The sequence below is a fragment of the Zalophus californianus genome, chromosome 4 (genome assembly GCF_009762305.2).
Source record: "Zalophus californianus isolate mZalCal1 chromosome 4, mZalCal1.pri.v2, whole genome shotgun sequence".
Classification (NCBI taxonomy): domain Eukaryota; kingdom Metazoa; phylum Chordata; class Mammalia; order Carnivora; family Otariidae; genus Zalophus; species Zalophus californianus.
Window position 1 is genome coordinate 15,661,385 of NC_045598.1, and position 17,438 is coordinate 15,678,822.

The window sequence follows — 17,438 nt, forward strand, 5'->3', positions numbered from 1 at the left end:
TTGAGGAATCAGGAGGCTGCTGCCTGGTTCCAGTCCCTAGTTCCCTAAGTGATCTCTGAGTGTCAGCTTCCATAGCTCTGTGCCTGGGATAAATCTACTTCCTGGGGTTCCAGTGAAGGTCAGAGAGGTTTACATTTAAGTGCCAGGCACATGGTAGGTCCTCATTTTGCCCCTCGGTCTTCCCACCTATGAAATGGGGAAGTTGAATCAGATGGTTAGAACGCAAGCACTCTACAGTTTTAAGTTCTAGCAGCCAGGGCCTCCTCTCTGTCTCGGAGCCCTGAAGTTAGATCCTCCCTCAGCTAATTTCCTGAATGTTCTCCAGAAATTTGTTCCTCTGTTGACATCTCCCCCAAGAACCCCCCCCCCCCACCTCAAGGGCTCTGTGGGGAGGAGGGAGCTGTTCCAAGGCTTGTCAGTGAGCCAAGACAGGCCTGTGGATCTTTTTGCCACCTCTGCCCTTGGGGACCCCTGGGGAAAGGGCAGAACTCCGAGGCCCTAGACCCCCAGTGCCACTCACTGACTGTGGAGTTCAATCAGCGTTGGTCATTCATTAAACTTCACCCCCACCCCCAGACTATAATTCCTTAAAGACAGAAGAGTATCTCCTTACTTTCATTTCTCTAAAACGTGGCGCCTAGGAAACATACCATCCCACTAACTGTTGCCATAGGAAGCACAAACACCACCTCTTCTGGGAAGCCTTCCCTGATACATACTCATGGCCAGGGTGACTCTGGAACTGTGTCCCCAGATTGGCACTATCATCTTCTACCCGGGTTTAGAGCTGTTTGGAAATTTCGTCCTTCTCATTAGACCAAAGTTCCTTGAGGCCAGGAGCCCCACTGGTTGTTTGTATGAAAGGACGTGGGGAGGATGGTCAATGTCCACAGGGAAAGGGGCTTTGTGCGACCTCCGGGGCCACAACCTCCCCTCTCTTCACTGCCTATTCTGGGCAACATGTTGGGGGTATGGGGTGAGGTAGAGGGGACAGTAACTAGTATCTAGACCACCAGTGGCTCTCCTAGGACTACTCCACCTGCTTCCTAACTGGTTTTCCAGCTTCCGGCCTCACCCCTCCTACCCTGAAGCAGCCTGCTGACCGTCTCAAAACACAACTCTGACCACATCACTCCCCGTACTCTAAACTCCAGAGTGGCTCCCCACTGTCCTTAGGATCGAGGCCCCAAATCTTTAACAAGCCCCTCCCTGCATGCACCTGCCCGGGCTACCACCCATGCATCATCTTCTCAGCCCCCAGACACCATAATTCCTGAAAGCACCATGTTTGGTCCCAACTCTCACCTACTGCTCCCTCCGCCTGGAACTCATTCATCCTTTAGACCATGCCTTCTTGAGACCACAGCTTTAATGCCATGTCCTCAGGGAGCCTTGTCTGATCCCCAGGTGAGGTTCCCCTATCTGTTCTCCAGCACCCCGCATGTCTCCTTGGCAACCGCAATTGCACTTCTAATTTCCGGTCCGCCAGACTGTGGAAAGAGAGATCTATCGCTCACGCGGACGGCAGCCCTGACACCTGGTACCGTGCCAGGCAGGCTTGTTTGCTGAATGAACGAATGAACGCAGCACTCTGACTGTGGCTGGGGTGCTTACCTAGTTGACGAAAAAGAAAAAAATGGAGTGGAAATACAAAAAGTCGTAAATCTTTGCCGAAGGCTCCTCCCTCACAGTAGACATCAAAGTGTGGACTTTAGCCAAACGGGTTATGTCGTGGCCAATGCTTGAAACTTTCTGCTGAACCCACCTTGGAGGCAGTCCTCTGACTACTCAAATCTTGCTGCTCCCCAATGGGGCCTGGTCTTTCCAATTCTGTCTAGGAAACAATCTACTTTGTCGTTAACAAAAATTAACGACACACTGCTTACCAAAAATCTTCGCAATGTCAGGAGAGCTGAGTGACTCAGGTACCAGCGTAGATGCTGACCCACAGAGGGAAGGGTACTGCCGGGCTCTGGGAAGCTGGAGCGAGCCCAAGCAGACAGGTGCAGGGGGCATGTGGCTGGCCTCCCATCTTCAAAGAGTAATACCTTCCCTCAAGTTCTTAAGCATTTCTACATTGTATCCTAGATTATACCCTCATGATATCCTGCCAAGGAAGCAAATCTGCCCCACTTGGTAGGAAAGGAGGTGCACAGAGGGGGAAGAGTTGACCCGAGGTCACACAGCAAGCCAGTGGTATACCTGGCGTGGTACATCTGGCGTTCAAACCCAGGCAGTGGACCCTGTCCTCAACTCAGCCACTTAAGTAAAGATGAATCCCAACCCTCAGCCATGGCTTTAAGCTCAGCCCCTCGGCTGGAATGTGGAGGAACATTCTCAAGCCGCCACATCGGCAGACAGGGAAGATTGGGTTGGGCCTCCTCTCCCCCAACCTGTCTGCCTGGTGACCCTCTAAACATACCAGAGGCTTGTGCCTGCTCTGACCCCATCTAGTTGTGTGACCCTGGGCAATCTCCTTCACCTCTCTGTGCCTGTTGCTGCGTGGTATGAGGACAACTGAAGACAGGAGATATAAAAAGCCTTCTCAGAACCTTCATCCCAAGCCTGGGCTGGGGGGTCCAGTTGAGGCCTTTAAGAACTGCACTGACTCCCCACCAAAGAGTTAGAGCCCTGGGTGGGGAGCTGGGGACCATCAGGGGACACTCAGCCAGGACAAGAGGAAATAGCCCACCCCCTCTCCAAAGGAGCCCTGTTAGGAACCTGGGGGCCAGGGGAAACTTGGCCACGCTGGAGGGGATGGAACGCGGGATTTGTTTAAAACCCATGGAAAAGGAGATCCAAGGAATAAACTCTTTAGCAGCCCGGAATCACCCCCACCTCTGGAATGAGCACAGGGACTAGTGTTTAGGGGAAACCAAAATGACAGGGAGGCCTGACATCAGCCTCCACACCCCCACACCCCACACACATGGTGGGTCAATAATCCCCAGTGGCGCTCCAACTCCTTAGCCTAAGCGTTCGGCCATCTGGCCCCAGCCATGTCCCTTGGCCACTTTCTCTCCTCTTCTCTGGCTCTCTCATGTCCAGGCGCCAGGCAAGCCCCAAGAGTGTTCCTCATTGTTCTCCTGCCCCTGGTCCTCTGTTCACAGAGGTTCCCCTCCCTGGAAGTTCTTTCCAATTCAGATGCCACCTGCTCAGTGAAGCTTTCTCTCATCTCTCCAGCCAGGAGGAACTCCTCGCCATGATATTTCTGCCTCTCCCAAAGATATGCCATCTGGCCTGAGGATCCTTACAGACATTTATGAACTGGCAGAAGCTCCCCTAACACTGTGTTGATGACAGTTTTTCGTCCTTAGCATAGGGTATATAGTAAGTGTTCAATAAATCTTCATTGGATGATGAACAAAGGAATGGTTTTCTAAGTATCACTGTCCCCTTCTTCTCCCTTCATGATAACCTGTAATTCTTCTTCCCAACTAGCAAATAGGTTAGATTCACACAAAACTTCCCAATTTGAGCTTCAGTATGTAAAGAAAGGAAATAAAGCTGTATTGGAGCAAACACTCTCACTGGGTTATCTCACCAAATCCCCACACCACCCCTGAAAGCAAGACCTTCCATCTCTTCTCACAGAGGAGGAAACTGATGGTCAGAGGTGAGCGTTCAACTTGATCCAAGTCCCTGCGGGGAAGTGGGAGAGCCAGGCTTTGAACCTGAATCTGTTTGATACTAAAGCCTGGAAGGTTTCTCAGGTTGTAAGACTCTGAAAAGTATCTCCAAGGCAAGGTGCCCTCTCTCCTGCTTTGGTGGTTTCTAAGGAGGAAAAAGTTCTCTTTCCGAGTAACTTAGGTCAGGGTGGGTTTGAAGGCATAGTGAATGATATGACCTCAATGTCTCACCCCCTTTTATTGCTTGTATGCGGAGACCTTAAATCAAGGACCAGACCACAGGGTGTGAGCTCCCTGCCACCAGAACTGTCCCAGGTAGAGCATTCCAGGGGAGAGATTCCTGACCAAGGAGGTAGGCTGGGTCCAAGACACAATTTCATTATTACTTACTCTGGACAGGCAAATGGCAGAGGGGGAGGCAGATGTTGATGGGGAAAGGAGAGAGGAGGGAAAAGGGATGTTAGAAGGGGACTCTGGTTCTGGGCAGAGCAGAGGTTGGTCCTGGGGCATCACTGGGGGGCTCTTCATACCTACAGGGGTCCCATCTTGCCCCCGCCTGGTCCCTTTCCGGCTTGACAGCATCATCACAGAGAAATGGAGGTGGCTGTATCCCTGGGACAAGCAGCCATCATCACTGGCACATGCCCACCTCAGGCACTACCTGGTGACTTGTACTCAATTCACAGGACACAGAACAGGACTAGGAGAGAGAATCAGAAGGGCCTGTCCAGGGGAAAGCAAAGAGAAGTAGGTGGCTTCCACCCCCATGATGCAGAAGTGATCATCAAGCCCTAGAGAGATTATTGAAAGGTCCAAGCTTTCCTTCAGAGAACACACTCCGCCCTAAAACAGCCCCAACAAGCCCAGCCTCAACCAAAAGGGTTTCTTTCCTGGGGCTCCAGACACCCCCATGAAATCCCCTTGCCAAATCCCTTCTCCCTGGTGTTGCTGACCAACCCCCTCAGCAACCCCCTCCTCTGAGGACCCATTACTGGGAGATGCTGAGGAGAGCGGATCACTGAAAGCAGGGTCCCCAAGTGTTCCCTGGTCTCTGACAGCCGCCAACCTAGCTGCCTCCACTCTCCATTCCCTCGGGCCATAGTGGGCTAGGCAGTCCCCGAGCGCCTCGACCTCTACGGAACCCTCAGAAATGCGCTAGGCTCGGCCACCCCCGACGCCCCAAGCCCAGCCTCAGCCCCAGACCGACCTCGGCATCCCGGGACATTCAGGTCCAACTGGATCCAGCCGCTCGGAAATTGTGCCCGACCCCAGCATCGGACCCAGCCCGGATGCCAGGGGTCTCCACTCCCTGCTCGGACTTCCGAACGCCCCAGACTAGAATTGCACCAACTGTCCCCGAACCGAATCGGCCACCCCGAGTCCTCCAAACTCGGCCGGGGCCAGCTGCCCAGATCCAAGCTGGGCGCGGCGGCCTCCGACGGAACCGCGGCGGCGCCGCCCGGCCAGCCGAGCCTGGCCCGCGCGCCCCCCGACTCCACGCCTTCCGAGCGAGAGCCGCAACCCGCGCCCAGCCCCCCGCGAGCCCGGCCGAGTCCCACCGCGGCGCGGCCGCCGGGGCCGTAGAGACGGGGCCGGGCGCGGCGGCACTCACCATAGCTCGCGCGCTCCGCTCCCGCACCGCGCCGCTCCCCGGGCCCGATCCCGGCTCTCGGCTCCCAGCCGCGCTCTTGGTACGGCGCGGCTTGCTGGCCCCGGCCGCGCGCTCGGCTCCCCGCGGGCGAGCGCGGCTCCGGCGCCTGGTCCTGGGAAGGCGGGCCCGCCGAGCGGCCAATGCCGGGGCGCGGGGGCCGGGCCGCGCAGCCAATCACGCCCCGAACCCGGCCTCGGCCCCGCCCCCTTCGCCTCCTTAACCCCTGGCGCGCCGGGCAGGGAGCGCGGGTGCGTGCGGACCGCGCAGCGGGAGCGGGCGGGGCCCCGGTCTGCGGGGTGCGGAGTCGGGACCTCGCCGAACCCGGCTTCGGGGGCAGGCGGAGCCCGAGGAGCGGCTCAGCTGCGTCTGGTGCGCGGCGCCGGGAGCCTCGGCGACCTTTGTCTCCTGCCTGGCGCCTGCTCGGGAGTGTGACCCAGGGCGCTGCAGCTGCGCGTGTGTTTTTGTGGTGTGTGTGTGTGTGTGTGTGTGTGCGCGTGTGTGTGCGTGTGCGCGCGCGCGCTGGAGGGGAGGAGTGTGGGGAGGAGGACAGAATAAGAGGGGGAGGGATGGAACCCGCGTGTCTGAGTGTTTATTTGTGACGGAAGGACAGAGAGTGACTATATTTGGGGTTTGTTACTTGGAGCTTCCGTGTGTGCGTGTGTATGTGTGTGTGTCGGTGTGTGTGTCGATGTGTGTGTAAGAGAGAGGGGCAAGAGAAGGCGGTGAGAGGGAAGCAGAGGGAAGGACCGACGGCTCTCCGTGCCCGTGAGTTTTCTGTGTCCGGGGTAGAAACTGTCTCTGCTGGGTGCTGTGTAAGAGAGTGGAGGAGGAAGAAGGTGCAAGGGTGTGTGTCTGTGTATTTGTATGATGTGTGACCTGTGCGTTATGGGCCTGTTGCACATGCATGGCCCTGTGGTGGAAAGAGACTTTGTATCCCTGTTGCAAACAGAGACCAAATCCCTGTGGTGTTGTGATGTTGCGGGTGCTTGTGTTCGTGAGCACACATAAGGGGGCATGGCTGTGATTTGGGACACTGTGGATGTAGCCTAGTTTTTGAGAAAGAGAGGTGAAAACCTTGTGTGTGCTGTGAAAGTGTTTTATTTGTGTGACTTTGTGATCACTTATATTTGTGTTGTGTCCAGAGAGAGAAACCAATGTGTAAGAGGCATGATGAGTGTATTTTCAGGAGAGACAAAGCCCTCCGGGAGGAGATGAAGTCTGGGCTTTTTGAAGGAGGTATAAGCCTTCATAGGGCAAGAAGGAATGAGGTGGGGGGGAATCTTGCCTATTGGCCATGGGATTAAGAACAAGGGAGTTGAACTGGCAGGGGACAGGTGGATTCTGGAAGAGAGGAGGGAGTGTAGGAACCGCTCACAGCAGCCCCTGCTCCGGAGCTGGCTCACATCACTGTGGGCACACAGGAGAGAGGAGATCTAGGCACATAGTGCCAGGTTCCAAAGGGGACCGTCCCTTCCTGGGCAGTGTGTGTGGCTACCTAGAGGCGGCGGGGGGCTCTGTGGAAATAAATCTCCCCCCTTCCATTCAACAGCACTCTGAATTCTTTAATGTGGAGGGAAGGACATACGGAGGAGGGTCACTTGTCAAAATTCACAAAGCACGTTGAGTGCAGCAGGCAGGAAGCCGGGGGCGGGGGGGGGTTGGGCCCTGCCCTAAAGGTGACCAGACCTTCTCTGTCCCAGACACTCTCTCCCTCCTGGAGGTTGGGTAACACACCATCAGCTGCCCAGGCCGGGGGTAGCTTCAGATTCCTGACCAAGCGTCTTCCTGGGAATTGTAGCCTAATGCCTGGAAAGACATTCTGAGATCCAGGGAGATGCAAAAACGGAACCCACTTATCCTGTCTCCCCTTGCCAGCAGTGTGATTGTGACAGATTCCCTTCCCTCAGTTTTCTCCTCTGTAAAATGGGATTTGTCATTCCTGCCCCCCCTCCCCATACTTATGTGAAGACTTACCGACTTAATGTACATGCAGGTCCCTTGTAAACTACAAACCACTGGAAAATATTAAGCATTGTTCCATTTATATAAAGCTCAGCAATAAGCAAAATGAATCTATGCTGTCGCGAGGTCAGGCTACTATTACCTTTGGGGAGGGAATAACTGGCAAGGGGGAACCAGGGGCACTTCTTGGTGCTGGAAAGGTGGTTTCAGGACCAAGGGGCTGGGTACGGGGACGTGCTCAGTTTGTGAAGCTTCCTGAGGGTCTGTATATTCTTCAGACACGCATACCTTGGAGACATTGCAGGTTTGGTTCCAAACCACCACAATGAAATGAATACCACAATAAAGCGAGTCAAATGAATGTGTTCGTTTCCTAGTACATATAAAAGTTAAGTTTACACTATACTGTAGTCTATTAAGTGTGCAATAGCATTATATCTAAAAAAAAAAAACAATGGTTGTACTTTAATTAAAAGATACTTTTGGGGTGGGCTCCTGGGTGGTTTAGTCGGTTAAGCCCCCGACTCTTGATTTCGGGTCAGATCGTGACCTCAGGTCGTGAGATTGAATCCTGTGTCGAGCCCACATCGGGCTCCACACTCAGCGCAGAGTCTGCTTGTCCCTCTCCCTCTGCTCCTCCCCAGCTTGCGCTTGCTCACTCTCTCTCAGATAAATAAATCAAATCTTTTTTTAAGAAAGTAAATTTAAAAAAAGATACTTTGGGGGTGCCTGAGTGGTTCAGTTGGTTAAGCACCTGACTCTTTTTTTTTTTTTTTAAGATTTTATTTATTTGACACAGAGAGAGGCCAGCGAGAGAGGGAACACAAGCAGGGGGAGTGGCAGAGGGAGAAGCAGGCTTCCTGCCGAGCAGGGGGCCCGATGCGGGGCTCGATGCAGGGCTCGATACGGGGCTCAATCCGTAGGACCCTGGGATCAGGGCCTGAGCCGAAGGCAGAAGCTTAACGGCCGGGCCACCCAGGTGCCCTTAAGCATCTGACTCTTGATCTGAGCTCAGATGTTGATCTCAGGGTCTTGAGTTCAAGCCCTGTGTTGGGCTCCACTCTGGGCATGGAGCCAACTTTAAAAAAAGGTACTTTATTACTTTATTGCTGGAAAATGCTAACCATTACCTGAGCTTTCAGCAAGTCATAATCTTTCGCTGGTGGAGGGTCTTGCCTCGATGTTGATGGCTGTCCACTGATCAGGGTGGTGGGTGCTGAAGGCTGGGGTGGCTGGGGTAATTTCTTAAAATAAGACAACAGTGAAGTTTGCCACACTGATCGGCTCTTCCTTTCATGAATGATTTCTCTGTAGAATGGGATGCTGTTTGATAGTATGTTACCCACAGTAGAACTTCTTCCAAAATTGCAGTCAGTCCTCTCAAACCTGCCACTGCTCTATCAGCCATGTACTATTTCTGTACTCTTCTAAAGCCTTTGTTGTCTTTTCAACAATCTTCCCAGCACCTTCACCAGGAGTAGATTCCGTCTCAAGAAACCACTTTCTTTGCTCATCCAGAAGAAGCAATGTCTCATCTGTTGAAGTTTTATCACAAGATTGTAGCCATTCAGTACCATCTTCGGGCTCCACCTCTCATTCTAGCTCTCTTGCTGTTAATACCGCATCCGAAGCTACTTGCTCCCATGAAGTCCTGAACCCCTCACAGTCATCCATGAGGTTGGGAATCAGCTTCTTCCAAACTCCTGTGAATGTTGATGTTTTGACCTTTTCACATGAATCATGAATGTTCTTAATGACATCTGGAATAGCAAATCTTTTCCAGACACTTTTCAATTTACCTTGCTCAGATCCAAATAATTTGGATAGTATTAAAGAACCTTCAATATTAAATAAGCATATTAAATAGCATTAAATAATCTTAAATAATAACACCTGAAAGTCAAAATTACTCCTTGATCCAGGGGCTGCAGAATGGATGTCGTATTAGCCGGCTTGAAAACAACATTCATCTCGTTGTCCATCTCCATCAGAGCTCTGGGGTGACCAGGTGCATTGTCAATGAGCAGTCATATCTTGAAAAGAATCTTTTCTTCTTGAGCAATAGGACGCAACAGTGGGCTTAAAACATTCAGCAAACCATGTTGTAAACAGATGTGCTGTCATCCGGGCTCTGTTGTCCCCTTCGTAGAGTGCAGGCAGGATCGATGTAACATAATTCTTGAGGGACCTAGGATTTTCAAAATGGTAAATGAGCATTGCCTTCGACTTCAAGTCACCAGCTGCATGAGCCCCTAACAAGAGAGTCAGCCCATCCTTTGAAGCTTCTAAACCAGGCTTTGACCTCTTCTCCCCCAGCTATGAAAGCCCTATGCGGCATCTTCCCATAGAAGGCTGTTTCATCTACCCTGAAATCTGTTGCTTTAGCATAGCACCATTCTCAGTATCTGAGCTAGATCTTCTGGAAAGCTGGCTGCAGCTTTTATGTCAGCTCTTGCTGCTTTACCTTGCACTTTATGCTATGGAGACGGCTTCTTTTCTTAAGCCTCACGGATCAACCTCCGCTAGCTCCAGACTTTTCTTCTGCAGCTTCTTCCCCTCCCTCACCCTTCATAGAATTGAAGAGAGTTGGGGCCTTGCTCTGGATGAAGCTTTGGCTTAAGGGCATGTTGCTGATCTTCTATCCAGGTCACTCACCCTTTCTCCTTACCAGCAATAAGACTGTTTCGCTTTCTCATCATTCCTGGGTTCACTGGAGTAGCACTTTTAATTTCCTTCAAGAATTTTTCTTTTGCATTCGCAACTTGGCTACCTGGTGCAGGAAGCCTAGCTTTCAGCCTATGTCAGCTTTCAACATGCCTTCCTCACTGAGCCTAGTCATTTCTAGCTTTTTATTTAAAGTAAGAGACATGCGACACTTCCTTTCACTTGAACACTTTGAAGCCATTGTAGGCTTGTTAATTGGCCTAATTTCAATATTGCTGCATCTCAGGGAATAGGGAGGCCCGAGGAGAGGGAGAGGGACCGGGGAATGGCTGGTCAGCAGAGCAGTCAGAACTCACACAACGTTTATTGATAACTGTTGCCGTCTTATAAAGTTTGCCGTCTTATATGGGCACAGTTCATGGTGCCGCAATTACAATAAACATCAAAGATCACTGATCGCAATTCACCATAACACATATAATAATGAAAAAGTTTGGGGCACCTGGCTGGCTCAGTCAGAAGAATGTGCGACTCTTGATCTTGGAGTCGTGAGTTTGAGCCCCACATGGGGTGTAGAGATTACTTAAATAAGTAAAACTTTACAAAAATATAGGGAATGGGGCACCTGGGTGGCTCAGTCATTAAGCGTCTGCCTTCGGCTCAGGTCATGATCCCAGGGTCCTGGGATAAAGCACCACATCGGGCTCCCTGCTCAGCGGGGAGCCTGCTTCTCCCTCTCCCTCTGCTCCTCCCCCCTGGCTCGTGCTTTCTCTCTCTCTCTCTCTCTTTCACTCTCTCTCTCAAATGAATGAATAAAATCTTTCTAAAAAATAAAAAAAATATAGCGGCACCTGGGCGGCTCAGTCAGTTGAATGTCCGACTCAATGTTGGCTCAGGTCTTGATCTCAGGGTCGTGAGTTTAGGCCCTGAGTTAAAAATTAACTAATGAATTAATTAATTGATGAAAAAGTTTGAAATCTTGCAAGAATTACCAAAATGGGACACAGAGGCACAAAGCGAACAAATGCTGTTGGAAAAATGGCACCCATAGACTTGCTCAACACAGGATTGCCACAAACCTTCAATCTATAAGAAACAAAAAAACAAAAAACCCATGCAGTTATCTTCAAAGCACAATAAAACGAGGCATGCCTATATATTATATTGCGACAACATGTTCCAAAAACAAAAAAGAGAGGTCGCGTGTCCTAACCACATTTTCCTCAGTCACGCAGTGGGCATTCTGAAATGCTCCATCAGTGAGTCAGGAACTGGGCTAAGCTGTGGGGAGACAGCAGGGAACAAGATTGGATGCTGGCTAATTCACTCCCCAGGCCGGCAGCAGCGGAACCAGGATCAGAAACGAAGCCTCCAATGGTGTGGCCCAAGTCCTTTCCATTCCACCAGTCTCTGGTCTTAGGCTTGCCCAGGGAAGAACAAGGAAAAAGGTTTGCTGTGAACTCTGACCCCATCCCCCAACTCCTTTGGGGTCCCCAGAGCTCACCTCCTCTAAACAGTGTTCTCAGAACAATTCTGTGTAGTAGATGCCACCCCACCCCACATTGCAAGTGAGAAAAATGAATGTTCAGAGAAGGAAAGTGACTTCCCCAAGGAGGCACAGCTAGTCGGAGAAGATTTGCTCCTTTGCCGACATTGTGCCGCTGCTTTGGCATTTGTGGGCAGAGACATGGGTGTTTGTACGGCAGGAGAACATGTTTCCCTTGTTAGATTCCTATAGATTGAGAGGTGAGGGGTGTTTCCTCCAAATATTCATTCAGGTCTCTGGGCACTGTGATGGCTCAGTCAGAGCCTCAGGGCGCAAAACCCTGGTGGAAAACCCAACTTAAACTGGAATACCGAGGTAGAGCTAGCTTTAGGCATTGGATGCCCTGAGGAACTGACATGAGGTGGTCAGGACTCAATGTCACTACCCATCTCTCAAGACTGTTTTCCTCTCTGCCTGCCTCATTCTCTTTCCTCATGATCACAAGACACCTGCCAGCAGGTCCAGGCACGCATCCTAGTCTCTCAGCAACTCCAACAGGAATAAGGACTCTCTTTTCCCAACAGTTCCAACAAAATTCCCCAAACTGAGTCTCATTTGCTCTTATTGAGACATGTGTCCACTCCTCTGCCAATCACAGGGTTCTGATTGGCCAAGCCACAGTTAGTGAGGGCCTCAGAGGTGCCTAGCATTTGAGTCTGCTGTGGTTTCCAGTCATCTCAGCTTCAGGATTCACCAGAGTCCAAGAAGAATGCCCCAGAACTTGTGGAGAGGCTTACATTGCACAGGCCTTCAATAAAGGGTAAGGATTGCTATTGGGATTATTCTTCTCCGTTTTGCCTATGTCATCATCTTGTACAGAATAGATGTTCAGTAATGTCTAGTGTATACTTGGTGCCCAAAGAATCCTTAGCAGTTGACTGATTTCGTGTGTGTGTGTGTGTGTTTTCATTGATATCGTGGACCAAGTCAAATAGGGTCCGGACAAAATGGACAGCCCACAGGCATGCAGAAACAGAATGAGACTCGTAATAAGGGCTTTAAATTTTTTATTTTGTTTCTTCTTCCGTAACTGAACAGCTACTACAGTCTAGAGCTCCCAGAGAATACCAGACGCTCCAGAAACAGACTCTCCTGATGTACACAGACCAGCCTGTCAGAGAGGATAGTCAGGAAGGAGCCCATTAGGATGCTGGCAGGGGAGGAGGCAGGTCGAGCTTGTCAGACCCAATTAAACTATTTCTAGACTCATCTAACCCTGCAGAGAGGTTGCCTGGGGACAAGGATGTCCCAGCCTGACCCCTACCCCTTGGGCCACCAGCTACTCTAATTCATGGGCAGTGTGAGTTTCTGTGAGGAATTGGAGGTCCATTAAGACCTGACCAACAATAGGTGCTATTTATCAAGTATGTGCCGGGCCCCCTACTGGGTACTTCAGGTGATTTAAATACAACACCAACAGAATATCTTTTGGATACTCACATTAACCCTGCGTTTGCTTTACCTTTTCTACTATTTTCTGCCTTTGCCCTGATTTCCCTACTTAATTTCAAAAATAAAATAAATCTGTGTTTTTTCTGATTTCAAAGCGAATGAGGGGCGCCTGCGTGGTTCAGTCGGTAAGTGTCTGCCTTCCACTCAGGTCATGATCCCAGGGTCCCGGGATCGAGCCCCGCATCGGACTCCCTCTCCCACTCCCCCTGCTTGTGTTCCCTCTCTCGCTGTGTGTCTCTCTGTGTCAAATAAATAAATAAAATCTTTCAAAAAAAAAAGCGCAAATGAATACATGCTCATTTTAAAATAATGCAGGGCGCCTGGGTGGCTCAGTCGGTTAAGCCTGGGTGGCTCAGTCGGTTAAGCGTCGGCCTTCGGCTCACGTCATGATGCCAGGGTCCTGGGATCGAGCCCCACACCGGGCTCCCTGCTCAGCGGGGAGCCTGCTTCTCCCTTTCCCTCTGCCTGCCACACCCCCGCTTGTGCACGCTCTCTGTCAAATAAATAAATAAAATGAAATAAAAAACAATGCAAATAATGCAGAAATGAATACCATAGAAAAACGTCCCCCATTTGCCACTCCTCTGATATGAACCCCAGCTAATTCCTTGATGTGATTCTGCCTTGAGCTGTATTAACCGATGTGTGTCCATTTTGTGAAAGGAAACACATTACCCACCTGTTCATAGCCTCCCCTCCTCCCCTGCTTTGAGGAAAGAAACTGTAGGTCAGGCAGCTGCAGCCGGGCTTTATCCTGCTGATCTGGGGAACGGGTGGAGGGAGGGGGGAGGAAGCAAGCCTAAGGGAGCAAGGGTGGAGATGGCTGGGTTGAAGAAGATGGAGAGATGCTGGCGCAGGGGGCCAGTGAGCTGAGAACCAGCACAGACTAGGCTTTGAGGGAGTCAGAACACAGATTTGGGGGCCACTGTGCTGTGCAGAGGGTGAGAGGGAAAGCCAGAAAAAGAAAGAGAGGGAGAGGGGCACCTGGGTGGCTCAGTTGGTTCAGCGACTGCCTTCGGCTCAGGTCATGATCCTGGAGTCCCGGGATTGAGTCCCGCATCGGGCTCTCTGCTCGGCGGGGAGTCTGCTTCTCCCTCTGACCCTCTTCCCTCTCGTGCTCTCTATCTCTCATTCTCTGTCTCTCAAATAAATAAATAAATAAAAATCTTTAAAAAAAAAAAAGAAAGAGAGGGAGAGAAAAGTGAATTTTAGCAAGCTTTATCGAGATTATAAGTGAGACCTCCCTTAACATTTTCAAAAGATTTGAATACATATTTAAATTGCTTTTCAAAGAAAATTTCCTTTTCAATGTTTTTTGGGAGGGGACCTGGCGTTCCTAATTCAATAGGAGGCTGAGACTAGCCTCAAGGTGGTCCAGCTTTTTCCCAGATTAATTTTTTATAAACAAAAATTGAAATTATATAATAATAATAACTGCTAAAGTGTATTGCCTATTTACTCTATGCCAGGAACTGCACTAAATACTCTTCCACATTAACATATTGAATTCTACAATAACTAATGGGGGGGCAACTACTAGTATCCCATCCTACAAACGAGGAAGCTGAGGCTCAGAGTGGTGAAGCAACTTGCCTGAGGTCACACAGCCAGCAAGTGGGAATGCTGAGATGAGATACTTGGTCAATTATTTTAATCTTCTGGTAAATGTAATTGTTTTATTTGGGATTTGGGGAGGTTTTGTTTTTGTTTCGGTTTGTTTTCTTTTAAGATTTAGTTTTTAAGTAATTTCTATACCCAATGTGGGGCTCGAACTCATAACCCCAAGATCAAGAGTCTCATGCTCTACTGACTGCGAGCCAGGTGCCCCTGTGCCCACTCCCCCCAAGCAGTTTCAAACCCCTTTCTGCTTGTGACCAGGTAGGGATATACATAAACAAAGGCAGGCACAGACTGCCACTAAAACCGCCCCCAATTCCTTGCAGTGGTGTCGTGAGATTTGAACTGTGTTGGAGTCTCAGTTACCCGGACACAAATTCACAGACCCTGAAGGCTGGACCTGAACAACATATGAAAAGTGATCTATTCCAGTCCCTTTTGCAGTTTATGAATCTCCTTGGCAGGTCCCCCCCCCCCCCCGCCACCCCCCCCAGGTCACCTGGCCCAAATCTGAACACCTCTGCTGATAGGAGACCCACTACTTTTGCAGAGCCCAGAGAGAAACAGCTGAGAAACTAGGCCAGGCTGGAGCAGTGAAGCAGAAGAAATGCCTGAGAATTAGCTGAGAAGAACACAGGGAGACCGCCAGAGGGGCCAGGAGTGCAGAGAGAGTGAAAACCATTTCCTCAAAGGCTTCCCTGCCAATAGCAGCACATAAGAGTGGCCAAGGTGGGGGAAGGTGGATCAGGTCGGAGGGAGAAGATGGCAGGACCAAATTAGCAATGATGACTGGTTACGTGGAGAAGAGGTTCTTGGGGCTAAAGATATTTGACCTGGTGGAAGGTCAAGGGCGCTAAAGAGGGAGTAGCTGAGTGTGAAGGAAGGAGCATGCAGGTCAACAAGGAAGGGAAGGGTGCTCCAGCAGTGGGAAAGGCCTGTGTAAAGGCCGGGACATGGGAAGGGAGCAGGACCACAGGAAGAAAGTTCCATGGCTGGAGCGCCTAAGGCAGTAAGGACAGTGGTGGGCTGGGGAGAGCTGGGCCAGGCCTCACCACTCAGTGAAGTGGCTTTCATCCTTAAAGCCTGAAAACTCCCATTCTCAGGAGCTTTCCTGGGGAGCTAGGCTCAGACGCAAGGCCGGGCCTGGCAGTCCCAGGCCAGGAGCTCTATCCCACACTTGGGTGTCTTTGTCCCATGTAGCTACCACCTTTGGGCCAGTGGTACAGGTAAGAGGGCAGGAGAAAGACATGGATCCAGGGGCCCTTGAAGCAGAACTGGCCTGCTCAGCTCTGCCGACTCACGTGGGAACTCACCAGGGGCTGCCCAGACAGGCAGGGCCATAGATGAACACTCAGGGCTCCAGCCAGGCCAGTGGGTGGGCCGGGATCCACAGAAGGACCATCTGACAAGGGCTGGGGGCCATGGGATGAGCTTCCACTCCAGAGTCAAACTCTCCAAATAGATTCTGGCCTCATGTGAGTGAACCTGGACCAGGCTCTTGTCTCAACTTCATCTCTAAAATGGGAGGGATATTATCTGCCCTGAAGGCGTGTTTTGAAGTTTAGGTGAGTTAACAATGCAAAAGATTTAGCATAAAGTAGTTAGTAAATAAATGCTCATTTTCCAAATCCGGGGGCTGGGGGGAGGCCCTGGATGCCACTACCCCTGGGCCACACACTCCCTTCCGTGTCTCGAGTCCAATTAGGGCTCCCACACCACGTCACTGCTCACGCAGTACCTCCTACTCTGTCTTGCCCGGTCTGTTCACTCTGTGCACTCTGTCGATCTCCCCTGTCTGACCCCAGCTCTGCAACCCCAGAAACAGGAACCAGTCTGGGATCGGTACCCGATAAATGTCTATCAAACTGTACTGAAGGTTCCTGCTGGGGAATGCAAACTGTTTAACGAGCACCCCTGCCCCCCGCCGCCTACCCCACCTTGTTTAGCCTTCACATAAACCCTGTCTTCATAGATGAAGATCCTGAGGGTCAGAGAGGTGAAGTGACTTGCCCCATGTCACACAGCCTGTAAGTGACAACCCAGGATGGAACTCACCTCTCTCTGATTTCAAAGATCCTGCTCTTCACTGTGGCTCCAAGCATGCTCACTGCAGGTCTTCCACGTGGAGGGCAGAGTTCAGAGGCTCCAGCTGCAGCTGCCAAGGGCAGGAGGACCTTGGGGATGGAGACTGTGACTCGGAATTTCTGGGCATCCATCTCCTCACCTATAAATTGAAGGGGTTGGATCAGTGATTCTCAACCTTGGCAGCCTAATCAAATTGTCCGAGGAGCTCCTAAAATGTACCACGGCCTGAGCCTCACAGGTGAGTTAAACCTGGATCTCTGAGAGTGGGTCCCAAAGCTGACAGGACTCCCACATGATTCGGTTGCACAGTCAGGGCAGAAAACACTGAACCAGCCTCTCCCTGAGGCCTACAGCAAGAAGCCACTCTGTCTGGCAGGGCTTTGGAACCAAGCAGATGTGGGTTCTAATCCCAGATCAGCCCTTCCCCATACACCAACATCACCTAGCAGAGGAGGAGAGTGAGGCTCAAGGAAGTTCAAAGCCACGCAGCTAGGAAGTGGCATAGTGGGGAGCTGAATCCATGTCTTCCCTCAGGAACATTAGGTCCTGGACAGGTAGAGCAGGTGCGGGCGGGTCCACTAAGAGCCTGTGGCCCCCTTGGCACCCTGGACTGCCCACACCTGGGCGGGGCACATGGGTGGTGGTGGTGGTGGTGTAGGTGGGGGGTCCTACAGCCATGCCTGCCCCGTGACTCACAGCTCGGGCAGCATGAAGTCACCCATACCCCAGCCATCTCGCCTAGCACGTGTCCAGGCACCTCTGCTAGCTCCCATGTCCCACACCCAGGGCAGCGATGGGCCAGTGTGGACAGAGCGGGCAGCTCATGTGTGGC

The 17,438-nt window shown here is 51.3% G+C and overlaps 1 protein-coding gene across 2 annotated transcripts in view; it reads right to left on the bottom strand.

Moving 5' to 3' along the window:
- The window catches only part of ECE1 (endothelin converting enzyme 1), a 112,863-nt gene extending 107,477 nt beyond the window's left edge, over positions 1-5,386 (bottom strand). The window contains exon 1 of one of the 2 annotated variants that reach the window (XM_027607504.2): positions 5,242-5,386. In XM_027607504.2, the coding sequence (XP_027463305.1) occupies positions 5,242-5,244 (3 nt within the window). In that variant the 5' untranslated portion in view covers positions 5,245-5,386. The remainder of the gene's footprint in view (positions 1-5,241) is intronic. The other variant, XM_027607522.2, reaches the window with a different exon arrangement.
- Between the last annotated feature and the right edge of the window lie 12,052 nt (positions 5,387-17,438).